General features: G+C 33.4%; 1 protein-coding gene across 2 annotated transcripts in view; it reads right to left on the bottom strand.

Annotated features, from left to right (window-relative positions):
• Positions 1 to 15,000, bottom strand: part of LOC137654243 (zwei Ig domain protein zig-8-like) — a 690,582-nt gene that overhangs the window by 201,438 nt on the left and 474,144 nt on the right. For both annotated transcript variants that reach the window (XM_068387873.1, XM_068387872.1), the window contains one exon: positions 1,722 to 2,056. In XM_068387873.1, coding sequence (XP_068243974.1) covers positions 1,722 to 1,934 — 213 coding nt within the window. In that variant the 5' untranslated portion in view covers positions 1,935 to 2,056. The remainder of the gene's footprint in view (positions 1 to 1,721; positions 2,057 to 15,000) is intronic.

The following is a 15,000-nucleotide window of genomic DNA, read 5'->3' as shown; positions in this document are numbered from 1 at the left end:
ATAAGAAAAGATAAGACACTAGAAAAGTTTTCGTGATCCTTAACTGGTCCTTAGGGGTACAGGAGGTGGAGGAGTGAGAAGGGGGGGGGGGGGGGGGGAGACGAGTGTTGAATAAAAGAAGTGCAGAAAATGGGGGATGGGAAGATTTGATGGGAGATTTGCGGGGAAAGTGAAACGCGCTGAAAGCGGAAAAAAAAAATAAAAAGGATATTTTGGTGGATTCTTTTCCATTTTTGTTTCAAATCGACTATAATCGATTGCTTGGTTATCTTTTTAATTTCATATGCATTTCTGAATTGTTAAATTTTCCCAGTTAAATATCATTATTTTGTGAAAGGTGAATCAGCTCTGGGAGAAACTTGTGATTTGATGTACATCCTATGACCTTTGGTTACCTATCAAATTGTGACTCCCAATTTTTCAGACTTTGTCTGTGACAATGTAGACTCGTTCTGAGAGCAACAGAGAGAAAACAATAATAACTTGATTACTGTAATGCTAACATTTGACAGGTTACTAAAAATAATAACGAAGCTTTTAACTTAATGAGAAAAAATGTCAATTACCACTAGAAAAAAAGTTACCAAGGATTTAAAATATCTTTCTTCGAAAACATAATAATTTGACATCTAATCAATTTGCTTCTTGATCTGTGATTGACATAAGTGTTTATTAACTTACTATCTGATTAGCACAAAGAGAAACTGAAATTTGACTGACCAACTAATTCCTTGATTGTCCAACTAATTATCAACTAAAAACGCGGATTACCGAAACCCTCGAGTTAAAAGTCGCGACGACATTTTCAATTTGATCTGATTGACGTTTGAAAGCAAAATTTATTTATCTTAATTGTTCAAATTGGTTTTAACATCTGAAGAGAGGAGCGCAAATGGGGTGGCAATATTTAGAAGAAAATATGATTATTTTTTGTCAGAGGTGATAAATTATTTTCTACTTAGCTCATCTCGGTGGTCTAGTGGTAGCATTCCTATCTTAATTCTTTCAGACAATCTTGAGGGGTTGAATTTCACGATATAATGTATAGTTTAATTTCTGATGCTTCGCTATTGAATGAAGGTAAAAATGGAAGAAAAGGAAGCATATACTGTAAGAAAAACATAAGATTCAGCTACACAAAACTTTTGTTCATTGGAGTACTTTCCTTTTCTGATCCTTTACTGACTGACAGGTCCGTTTCCGATGATTGATTTTCATGTCAAATGGTTTGAAGACATTTCCTTACCCGTGACAGAAGGTGCCACGGTCTGTAATTTATTTATGCGCGCAAACTCTTCCAACACGCACACAAAAATCCCGCGCCTATCAACAAGCAAATAGACAAACATTTGCCGAGTAAGCATCACGTATATTTGGAAATTGAACTCTTTCCTTTAAAACCGCCGCCGCATCGTGGAATTGAAACATCACCGAAATAGCACCTCCGTGAAAGCATAAGTAAAGGGAGGAATAGCTGAAAGGGCAAAGCACACCCGCCAAAGCTTAGCAAACAATCTCTCTCTCTCTCTCTCTCTCTCTCTCTCTCTCTCTCTCTCTCTCTCTCTCTCTCTCTCTCTCTCATTTTAGACAGAAAGTTGGTGCAGGGGATGGGAGAGAAAATGTGGGTGAGAGAAGGGTGGGTGGAGTGAGTGGGAGGGCGGTGCAAAGTAAGCAGGGGCGCGATGCAGTTCAAAAGATATGCGATAAGCATGTTTACTCACGCTTTTGTTGCCAAGGTTGTGCACGAGACAGTGCAGGTAAGCCGCGTTGCCTGTCATGGAGGAGATGTTCCTGGGGGCGGCCTCGTCAAAGATGGGGTAGGGGGGTGACTCCCCGTCCTCGTCCTCGCTCACGGAGTTACTCAGATCCAGGAGCGGCTTGATGGGCTCCACGGGGCTGCTGCTACTGCCGCTGAGGCTCATGCCCAGCTGCATGTTGGTACTCTGAGCCCTCCGGCTGCCGATTGTTATGGTGACGCTGCTGCTGTTTTCTCGCGTGAAGGTGCTCACCGTCTGCTGGTGTCTGTGGGTCGTGGCTGAGGTTTCCAGAGGCCAGCCTGGAATGAAGGAAAGAATGGAGAAATTTAAAGGGGGATGACACCAATAAACAAGGACTGATATATGAGCTAATCGTATAGCATACAATATCAATGGAAAGAGAACTGGAAATTAATATGGCTAGAATTTTTAATAGGAGAAAATAGTAAAACAGTATGATTGAAAATGTTGATTTGATGAAGCGCAAAAAAATATCAATATTTCAAAAGGTTAAAGGACGAGAAATACGCGTTAATTGATATTCATAACTAAAAATAAAGACGGGAAAAGCGAGATATTTGTAAAAAGTCGAGAAACAAACTTTGAAAAGCGCAATTGCGTTATCATACAATAAAAATCCAAAAGGGGAAAGTATAAAAAAAATGGGATGTACCGGATTTACATAAAAATAGTTGTGTCAGCGGGAGCATAAGGTGCTAACCAAATATCTTCAATTGGAACAGAAGTTACTATTAAAAAAGTAATTTAGAAAAGTAAAATATATTTTGATTAAGTAATGAAATCAAACAAAAATATAATATGAAAATAAAGCAGCGGAAAAGTAAAGGGAAACTAAAATAGAATAATGGCCTCCGTTTGTCTTAATTATCTAAAAATTACCCTACTTTTAAAAACAGAAAAATGAGGATGAAGGAAAAGGAAGAAAATAATGGAACCATCAAGATATAATTAGTATCCGGCTAATTTTATACATTAGTTAAAAACATTTGACAATTAGGTTACTATTGCATAATAATAAGATAGAAACAAGGAAATGTTTACTTACGGAAATGTATTATCCCATATCAACATTCCCAAGTTTAATTCTGGTATTGGATCTCACAAATGTGTACATAATAACAAAAATAACAAATGGTAGATAATTGATCTAGAATTATAGTGTTTGTAAAATACGTACTGTTTAAAAATAAAAGTCGTAACCACTGACGGATATGGTTATCTAAACACTATGCCTTAAAACATTGACAGGTACTCCAGAAATACTTACTTGAATTACCTGAAACATGTTATATTACTGATAGAAATCCTTACCTGAAACATGTTATATTACTGAAAGAAATCCTTAACTGGAACTTCTCATATTACTGATAAAAATCCTTACCTGAAACATATTATATTACTGATAGAAATCCTTACCTGAAACATTCTGAATTACTGACCAAAAAAACTTACTGTAACGTAACAAATTAAGACAAAAATTTCTCCCTACAACATACCAAATTATTAAAACAGATTCTTAGCTTATATAAACATTCGAAGTAACTGACGGTAATGTTTTCCTACAACATAAATTGCTGACAGAAATGCTTACCTGAAACACAGCAAATTACTGGATTTTTTGTTAACCTGGTTAGAATAATGAAATGATACTTTATACCTTACGAAGAATGTATCTGAGACATAGCCAAGTAAGATATATACTGCATATAAAGAAATTCGGGAGAACTGACATAAAGGAGAAGTAGTCATAAGTTCTGGTTCACAACCCAAAGAAAATCTGAAAGCCAAGTAGGAAGGACAATCGCTGACAAGATATGCTTATTTGTAACTAACAGAAGAGCTTAGTCAAATGCAACAGTAACTTTTTATCAAAAATCGAGACAATAATATAAAAGAAATATGAGACCAAAACCTACAGCAATATTGAGAGAAATTCTTCAAACCTTATGGAAATTTTAGGAGAAAAGGTTATCTAACACTAACCAGCCCAGTACTAGAAATACTCATATAAAACTTACTGAAACATTAAGAGACAGTTTTATGAAGAATATAAATCATAATTAACAGAGAACATAATTTAATCCCAATAAAAATTACTGTCAGAAATATCTATTCAAGGATTGTATAGTTTCTGGTTGGAATTAAAATTAAAATCTTTAAAGAAACATTCATAACCACCAAAATTCATTTGTAGATTAACGAAATATTACCAGAAATAATTAGCACCACTGGCAACAGGCGTAGTTTAAAACTTACCAAACCTTGGGTAAAAAAAATATGAATAATCTAAAGGAGAAAAATCGCTGACAGAAACTGTTGTTTATCCTGCTAAAAAAGAGCAAGAAATACCTTCATTCAAATCTCAAAAAGCACCCTTTTAAATGCAATTGAAGTACTCCAAATATCGGAAAATCTTCCTTTCTGTCTATGTGACCCATACATAAAAACGCACACACAACACACACACACACACACATACACACACACATACATATATATATATATATATATATATATATATATATATATATATATATATATATATATATATATATATATATATATATATATATATATATATATATATATTACACACGCACACACACAAAGGCAACTACACCACGCGCGCTGCTCCCACACACGCACACACACATATGTATACACACATTAACAACTGCACAGGATGATCTACGTCCACAAAAAACGGACCATTTAAAACTGATGGAAAGGTCTCCATAATAAGTGTGCTTTCTTATAGTCTACAGGCCATTAATAAAACGCCTTTCTTCTTGTGTATCGGTATTAACTCACATTTGATTTACGGTTATTTCTTACGTTGTTCATCTCCTGAGGTGCTGTCTTTTCCAAGTCTTTTTTTCTCAGTTTTATGGCCTCGTTAGTTATTTTTGGGCAGCTCTTGGTTACTTTCTATTTTTACATATGCATGTATATATGGATGTACGTGTGTATATGGTGTTATCATGAATGTAAGGATGTACGAAGTTTCTTAAATCAATGCCTAAACAAAAAATGGAGACAGCGTCTTCAAATGAAATTAGTTCGGGCTTATCTCTCTCTCTCTCTCTCTCTCTCTCTCTCTCTCTCTCTCTCTCTCTCTCTCTCTCTCTCTCTCTCTCTCTCATCTTGCTGTATTGAAGGGCTCTTATAAACAACCAATAATAATACGTTTTTGCTTCTGCTACTTAGCCCAGAAACGAGGCGCTCTGTGTCTTTTCCAATTTCCTTCAGTCTTACACAATCTGTTGTAATCCCTTTTATTTATCTATTTGTTCCATGAATTCTAGATTACTCTAAACAGATCATCCGGGAAATGATAGTGGTTCAAAAATATATACCGTACTGGAAACGCCATGGCAAATTTATTGTTAAATTGTTTGCTCGGTTCAGGGTCATTCAGTATGCACGATATCTTTTTTTTCAGTATCTGGGCACGCTTGTAGAGTGTAGCCTACGTGGAGCTGTGTTGCTATGAAAAAATTCTCGATTACTACCAATGCGACTGTTCGATCATGATAGTAAAAATATACATAATAAATCATAGGCCCCGATGCCAGCGAATATCCAGCACTATCAAAAAACCAGTCTAAAGAGAGACATGATACAATGGCAAAAGCCCTTCATTGGGATCTGTGTAAGAAATGCCACATTAGCATAGAATACAAATGGTACGATCACCAACCAGAGGGAGTAGTGGAAAATGAGGTAGTTAAATTTACTTAAGGATTACATCGTAAGAACGTACATCATGATAAAAGAATTTACATCCAAACTTGATACTCATCGACTAAATGTGTCACTCTTTTATGTCGCAGTACCCTTAAGACTCCAGAGAGGAGGGGAAAAGAAAAGAGAAAATAAGAAAGCTCAAGACCTTTGGATTCAACTAAGAAGACTATGATATGCCAGTGGAGGATTGTCCATAATCATCTAAAAATCTCTGAGGAGGAACTTAGATCGACTGGAAGCCGAGTAGCCCCAGGGCTCGTGAAACAGAGCGTGTTGCTGGAAATAGCCAAAAAATGGAGAAAGATGATGGACTCTTAGGGAAGCCGGACGCAACTAAAAATCTCAGACAATAAACGACCAGTCTGTATAATACGCGATAGATAAAAAATTTAAAATAATCAAAATAATGATGAAAATTATAATGGAGAGGAATATGAAGATAAGTAACAATTTCTTTAAGTTGAACATATATCTCCAAAGAATATAACCATGAAGTCGTCTGTCCAATTGGTCTTTGTGCAAAAACAAAAACAAAAATTGTGCAAATCAAATTTTAAGACGTCATACTTCAAAAGATACGAGTACTTAGTGTCTTAAAACTTTAAGAAACGATTCATGTTAAGACTTCAAAGTTTAAAGTTTTGTTGAACACATTAAGACGCCTGAAATTATTAATGACATCTCGTTGTATTAATGTTTCAGGCTCAAGTTTACGAAAAAGAGAACAAAGTTTATCTGATGGTTTTCTTTCAATTTAATCTGGAAATCTCAAGAGGACAATAAGCAAATAAAAAAAATACACCGTTTTGATATTAACAATATCGCGTGTGCTTAGAAATGAAAAGAAACGCAAGATTGGATATGACCCTGCTCTATGTCCGGGGAGACCATTCAGTTCCAAGGTAAAATTGCAGTTGCACTATGAAGTAAAAGTTAAGAGAAGTTGGACAGCTGGAAGGCAGTGCGGAGGCGGAAATGGTTATAAAGTAGAAGGATAGAAAATAGGATAAAGAAACGCCATAAAGGAACTCTCTGATATTATGCAGTATACCTCGTCAAAGGTTTAAAGGTGGCTCATGAATGGCGGAAGCAAGGGAATGTGACAATTCCCTAGAGGCAGGAGAATACCCTAGAAACTTAGCATATATACATATGACCAGTACACAAGCCTCTATATAACCAAGCTAAGACCAGGGATGGCTAGGCAATGGTTGCTGAGGACTCAGAATGTACAGTAGGCCTATAGGTTCACCCAAAACTCCACATCCTTAGCTCATAAGGATGGTGAATTTGCACAGACTACAAGAAACTATCGAGCATGAACGGGTCTCGAACACCAGTACATCGGATCACTGGGCAGGGACGTTTCTAATATGCATTACCAACCTACGGCTAAATGGATATATTATAAATATTTGTTTCTCTTCTAAGGAGGAAGAAGTTAGTGAAGGAAATAATAAAAATAGAGTCAAGTAAATTCTGAATGACACTATAAATATATACTGTACATGGTTAAATGAATAAACAACAAATAAGCAACCAATCCAAAAGATCAATATACGGAAAAACATATGCCATTACTTACGCTATTTCTCTTTATTTCAGAGTCAAAATGTTATCAAAGAACATGCGTGAATCTTTGCCTCCAGAGATCAACAAGTTTCTTATTTAAATTCTTTTAATGTAGTTGAATTTGCATTCATAATAAGCTTGAACCTGTTGCATACACGAAGGTTTCCACCAAGAATATGATTCGCGCTAAACTTGTACTCTTGCATGCAATTGAATTTAGAAACAGTTGTTTAATTAATGAAATCAGTGTAAAAACATTGATTAAATAGGTGAAATGTAATTGTGAATTATAACCCCCTCTAAATAATAAATAGCAAGTGTTTGGCTCTCTCTCTCTCTCTCTCTCTCTCTCTCTCTCTCTCTCTCTCTCTCTCTCTCTCTCTCTCTATATATATATATATATATATATATACACACATATACATACATACATATACATACACACAAAAACCCACACATATATATGTGTGTATATATATATATATATATATATATATATATATATATATATATATATATATATATATATATATATATATATCTTTCCTGTTACGCCGAGCGGCATTGAAAAACACATGGGGGGAGAGAGTAGTCATAAACTGGTGAGAGGGGGTACTAAAAGAGATGCACCCAGGAACCAAAATCTCCCACAAATTATCTAAACTGCCGCGTGGTAGTTAGGAAAGTGGGGAGGGTTGAATCTGAGGGTGTGGCTAAATATGTAGCGATCATTTTTGACGGGTCACATACACTAGTGGTTACATATGTCAAAATCCAATATTCTATGGGATGTACAGTAGTGCTATAGGGTACCTATTTCTGTTGAATTTTATGAGTGTAATCAAAGGATGTAACACACTGTATTAGGATGATAATCTAGGAAAAAACACTTTGCATAATAAGGCTAAAAGCTATGAATATATATTTCCCATTATATATTCAAGTCATAACCTTTGAACACACAATTTGTATAATAGTGCCATTTACGAGGAATAGATAGACCATCTATTTCTTGTTATCGTGATCACAAAAGAAGAGTAATCAGAATTTATAATTGAATCATAAACTAGGAACATATGGTTTTTTTTATTAGAACATTAACCCACGACTATATTGTTTGTGTAATAGAATTACATAATGAGATATTTCTTGCATAATGAAGTAAAAGTTTATTAATATACGGTAGTCATAACCGGACCACAGTATGAATTTTGTATTCCATATATTCATAACCTATGCCTATAGATTTCAATTTATTAGAGCTATGAGAATAGATTTGTTTATGTGAGAGCTTTATGCCAAAACGACTCTTATTTGTAGAGATGTGTTTATTTGTTCGCGTGTTTACGCACCAGCATCGCAGAAAAACAGCTGCCAAAATATATTTCCTATTTTTGAATCGTTTTCACCGATACATATAAATTTTTGCGCATCCATTTCCAGCCCCGTGTTATTGTAAGGTCCACATTTTTAAATGTGAAAAAATGCAACTGCTTTTGCTCAAAATGGGGAGTAGGGGTGATTGAAGAACAAGTCAGAAAGGGCAGAAAAAAAAGAAGTGTTTTCCATATTTTCCATTCCGTTCTCTTTTATAGACCAATTCGAAAGATTCTTTCCAATCAAAAGTAATCGAGGTTTTGAAATACCAACTTTGGAAGTATAACAGGATATACTCGTACAATTGCCCATAACTGTAAAAACTTTACACGGAGTTCAGAATTGGGGAGAGAGAGAGAGAGAGAGAGAGAGAGAGAGAGAGAGAGAGAGAGAGAGTTGTATTTATTGCTTCATGGAAAACTTGATGGGATTGGTTTAAAAGTAAAGATAACAAACATGAAACGTTGAGTATATGTATGAATAAAATAAGTCACGATATTTACACCAAAGAGGCAAAACAAATAAATCCCCAAACCAATCAAATCAAGTATAAAAAACAAATGAAAAATAACGAATACTTTCAGGACACACTATTCAATGTAATTCCAAAAGCTAAACGTAAAAACTAATTCAAGAGATCAGTAAAGAAAAGATAAAATAGAACTGAACTAATTAACATATGAGAAAAAAAAATCATTAAAATCACCAAACCATGATTAGAAAAAATCAAGAAAGTTAAGCAAAACATTTAATGGCTAAATAAATGTTATTTAAAAAAGAAAGCAAAAAAGAAACATTTAATGGCTAAAAAATTTGATTTACAAAAGAAAGCAAAAAAGAAACAAATTAGCAATTGAGAAAAAAAAAACAGGCTAAAAATACCAAAAACATGAAAAAACAAAGAAACAAATTAGCAATTGAGAAAAAAAAACTAAGAAAAACAATAATCAGGAAAACAGCAAGGACAAAATAAAACCTCACTTACAAAAATAGAACAGATGAAAGATAAGGCCTTCCCACATAACCACCCTTCCAACCTCCCCCCCTCCCCCCCCCCCCCCCCCCCCCCCCCCAACAAACCGACGACGCCAATCTCCAAGGTCGGAAAAGTCAGGGAACTTGATCTACATCTTACATCATTATCCTTTACCCCTTTTTCCTTCCTTCCTCCTCCTCCATATAACCTGATTTCTGTCGACGATATGGAGCGAGTCACGCTACCTGCTCATCTATCTTCCCGACTGGATGACAAGATGACTTTGGGAAGTACAACAACAACAACAAATAATAATAATAATAATAATAATAATAAATGATAATAATAATAATAATTAACTACCTCGCCAAGTACACCAAATAAAAATAATAATAATAATAATAATAATGAACTACCTCGCCAAGTACACCAAATAATAATAATAATAATAATAATAATAATAATAATAATAATAATAATAAATGATAATAATAATAATAATAATAATAATAATAATAATAATGAACTACCTCGCCAAGTACACCAAATAAAAAAAAAATAATAATAATAATAATAATAATAATAATAATAATGATAAATTATCATTCGTAATAGTTGTATCAGTCATTAATAATAATATGAATAATATTAATGAAAGTAGTATGTCCTAATAATAGCAATGGCACGTTATTGTTATTAATGAGAAGAACGTCAACAAATTAAAAAAAAAAAAAAAAAAAATCACCCTCTATTGAGTCCATCGATGGGCAAGTTATCTTTTATGATTTATTTGATGGCTATAAAGAGGTCCCCGTTTCGCAGAAGCACGGATATAAAAGGATCCACCTAATCTGCTGACAGGCGATGGTGATAAATTGCCCCTAAGCATAGAAACAAAGGTTTTATGAATAGCACAAATTACTGTAAGACTTTTTTCTTTATAAAAAAAATCAACAAAAAGGGACAAGATGGTTCCAATGACATACGATAATTTAATAAGAAAAATAATGTTTATTGTTGGTTCGTATTTGGAACATCTGCTTTTTAATAGACGAAGAGTTCTCTCTGATACTCTTATGACTATACAGTTCGGAAAATATTTTGAATGACGTTGATTACATAAGCATTTCAGGAATGAAGTATTGTCATGACTCCCTGCCACTACTGATAGAATCCCATCAGTGCTATACTTATGAAGAACAAGAATAAACAATAGTCTTCAAGTATATTCTTTCTCCCCTTTCCTTCCCCTCTCTCTCTCTCTCTCTCTCTCTCTCTCTCTCTCTCTCTCTCTCTCTCTCTCTCTCTCTTTTTTTTTTTTGTCATACTCAGTTCTAAATTTAACGTTTTACTTCACTTTCTCGTTTTTTCCCCTTCCCCGTTCCAAAATCTCCGTTTGAATTTATTTCATCATCTTACCCTTCCTAGTCCAAACTCTCCATCTTACTTTACTTTCTCTTTATACTCATCAAGTTCTAAATTCTCCGTCTTACTTCACTTTCTCAAATTTTCCCTTCCCATTTCCAAATTCTCCGTCATACTTTGCTTTCTCTTCTTACCCTTCCCATTTCTAAATTCTCCGTTTTACTTCACTTTCCCTTTTTCCTTTCCCAGTTCCATGTTCTCCGTACAACTTTCCTGTCTCTTTTTACCCTTCCCAGATCCAAATTCTCTTTATTACTCTATTTTCCTCATTTCATCCTTCCCAGTAGGCCTACTAAATATTTTTTTTCGTTCACTTTCCCTCTTTCCCAGTTCTAAATTCTTCTATTTCCGCCCAAGCACAAGTACAAAATCCCATCTTTTGGAACACTTTGCTCTGCCTTGAATCCCATTAATAAGAACCCACAGACCCTAAATTTATCACATCTTCACTAGTTTTGTTACTTAGTAGAATTCGAGGGCATCAAGCAATTTAAGATGTCATCGCAACGCAATATGTGTGACTGATTATACTGACGAGATCTTTATGTCTAAGATATTTCCTCGTTTCGTTTAAGTTAAAAATAACTGACGACTGGAGTGTACGTAATGGTTTTTATTACAAGGGAAAATTATTCAGGTGTTACGATAAAGTACACAAAAATTGCAAGAAAGAAATGACCTAGAATAGAAATAATTAGAACTACTAAAGATATGCGCATAAAATACACAAAAAATCAATCTGCAACAGCTGGAGTATTGTTTATAACCTAGAGCAGGAAATAATACATACTATATCTATTTTACAGGAGAATATATTTAGAAATACCATAAAGCATTATACTAAGACACACAATATATATATATATATATATATATATACATAATATATATATACATATATATATGTATACAAACATACATACATACACACAAACACACATATATATATATATATATTATAGATAGATAGATAGATAGATATATATAGATAGATAAATAGCTATATAAATAAACACACACACACACATATATATACATATATATATATATATATATGTATATATATATATATATGTATATATATATATATATATATACTGTATATATATCAACAGAAGGACTATCCACATCTCCCAGGGATACAAACGCGTCTCTGTCTCCGTTGTAAAAATAAGAAACGGGAAGCCCAAATCAATTCGTCGGTCAACAGCGAAGAAAGAAAACATTAGGAGGACGCAAACCACATCTCCATAATAAGATCAAAATGCAGTCTGCGAGGAGACCGAGGGCTTGAATGGCAAGAAAAATCTCCCCAGAGAAATCATGGATGGACACTGATAGAGAGCATTAGGGCCTAGTTGAGGATGATTCAAAAGGTAACAGTCAGACAACCAAATTTATAAAAAAACATATGTATTCATACAAACACACACACACACATATATATGTATATATATATATAATATATATATACACATATACATATACCAAAAAATATATGGCTTATTTGAATATGAAAAACACGTATAAATGTGAAAAACTTATCATATATATATATATATATATATATATAGTATATACCCCTTTTGTAAAGTTTATTTATGAAAGACCTAATTCACTGTTGCTACTGTTCTTAAAATAATCTATTTAATTGTTCAGTGCATCTTTATTCCCTTGTTTCCTGTCCTCACTGGGCTTATATCATCCTGCATTTCTAACTAGGGTTCTCACTTAGCATGTAATAATAATAAAAATAATAATAATAATAATAATAATAATAATAATAATATCTCTATGATCAGTCAGGACAATCCATACTAGGCTGGTTTGTTGTGAGCAATCAGACAAAAGTCTCCCAGCATTACCATTCCACAGTGGTCTGTGTGGTGATGAAAATCGGCCGAACTCTAGACATTAATAAGGGCATATCTGAGGTCTTTGTCCTCCAGAGGACTAGAAATGACTGCATTTGTCATATATATATATATATATATATACACACACATATATATATATATATATATATACACACACATATATATATATATATACACACATACACACACACACACACATATATATATATATATATGTGTGTGTGTGTGTCTGTCTGTGTATGTGCAGGCAGCGCGTGTGTGTGTGTCTGTGTATGTGTGTGTCTGTGTGTGTGACGACAGGCACACTTGTACAAATGATATCAATGAATTGCGTTTCATTTTAATTAAACATCAGTAATTTGCATATATATATTTCTCGATATATCGCGAGAATTTTCTACAAGTAATGAAAAAAAAATATATAATTAATATCATTCCATAAAATATTATTCCGTAAATTAGTCCCTTTCATTAAATGAACTTTTGGGAACGTCCCCTTCAGTTCTAAAATAAAGGTGCCACCGTGAGAAAAGAAATTCTCCTTTTATCACCCTATTTCTTACAACAAGGTTTTTTTTTTTCTTCTTCGTCTTTCTGAACGTGAGTTTGAATGCATAAAATAATCATTCGTTTGTTTCTCATTTCTTTTTCCATGCAACCCTCTCTCTCTCTCCACATTTTTCTTAACATGATCTCCCTTTTTATCTCTTGACGTATTTCCATCTTATTCTTTATCAATAAACTTAAAAAGAAAATGGAATAATATGAACCATAACATTAGGATCTATAAGATAAAATACCCCATCTCGAAAATTGCCGTTGATCGCTTATTTCCTTTTTTTCCCTCACAGCGAAGAAAGACTTAAGTGATATTACGTGTCAGCTACGAAATATAGCATCATAAATTGCATTGGGGCCATAGGTGACTTTTTCGGGGTTGCTATCAGTTGCCTTATATCGATATAAATAGGAGACTTTTTATTGCATCCTTCTCCGGACTTGATATATCACCCATTTCGAAATATGTCTACTTTACCAACATAAAGATTAATAATGTTTTTTGATAGATGTTTTTTTTTTTTTTTAAATTGTCCATCTTGAAGTATTACGTTGTAACATTATAAAGATGAAGATAGTGTTAGTTGTCCTTATTGAAGTTACCTTGATAAATTATCGGTTTTGATGTAATCTGTGGTAGTATCGTGAAAAAGAATAGTACAGAATACAGTATAATTCTTTCTCCTTCAAGTCTGTGAAAAATAGGTCACCATTAGGTAACTGCTTTTCCTTACGACAATAGTTCTTTGACCCGTGACTGGATATAGAGACTATATAAATAAAGATAAGTAAAGCTTAAGTACACAAGAAAAGATAAAAAAAAAAACGCTGCTGCCAAGATTAGTAAAAAAGGATTACGCAATCTGGGAGGAGTAATATGGAATAAATACTAAAAGCAGAGGAAATGAAGAACACGAAAGCTTCAAGTTTTCTAAATAACAACTTCATTATAAAAAAAATATTTGGTTATACGTTATCAATTCATTAAACAAACATTTTTAGAAATGTTACACTCAAAGGTATATATTTTCAAACTTATTAGTAAGCGTTCTATACTCAATTCCAAATGTATATATTTTCAAACTTATTAGAAAGCGTTCTATACTCAATTCCAAAAGTATATATTTTCAAACTTATTAGTAAGCGTTCTATACTCAATTCCAAATGTATATATTTTCAAACTTATTAGTAAGCGTTCTATACTCAATTCCGAAAGTATATATTTTCAAACTTACACTAATCATTTACATTATTCAGCTTTGACTCCCGTGAGAGATAATTGCTTCAGACCATATCTGGCCATCTACAGATTTTATTTTGAAACTTTTTTTTTTATTCATTAACCTCCCTTTATACATTTCCTTCAATGTAGTAACATTCATCTTTCTTTTTAAAAGTCAAAATCAGCTCCTCCTATTTTTTTCACTTTGCTTTTCAAGACTTGTCTCCTTGACTAGACTATTCATTTCCCTCTATAGCACCACACAATCTTCGCTTCTGTTATATAACAGAACTTTGAACAAGAACTAAATTTTCCATTTCTTCAAACCAAACAACTAATGTTTTTATAACAGAACTTTGAACAACTACTAAATTTTCCATTTCTTCAAACCAAACAACTAATGTTTTTATAACAGAACTTTGAACAACTAAATTTTCCATTTCTTCAAACCAAACAACTAATGTTTTT

The sequence above is a fragment of the Palaemon carinicauda genome, chromosome 15 (assembly GCF_036898095.1).
Source record: "Palaemon carinicauda isolate YSFRI2023 chromosome 15, ASM3689809v2, whole genome shotgun sequence".
NCBI classification, from domain to species: Eukaryota; Metazoa; Arthropoda; class Malacostraca; order Decapoda; family Palaemonidae; genus Palaemon; species Palaemon carinicauda.
This window is presented reverse-complemented; position numbering and strand designations above follow the sequence as displayed.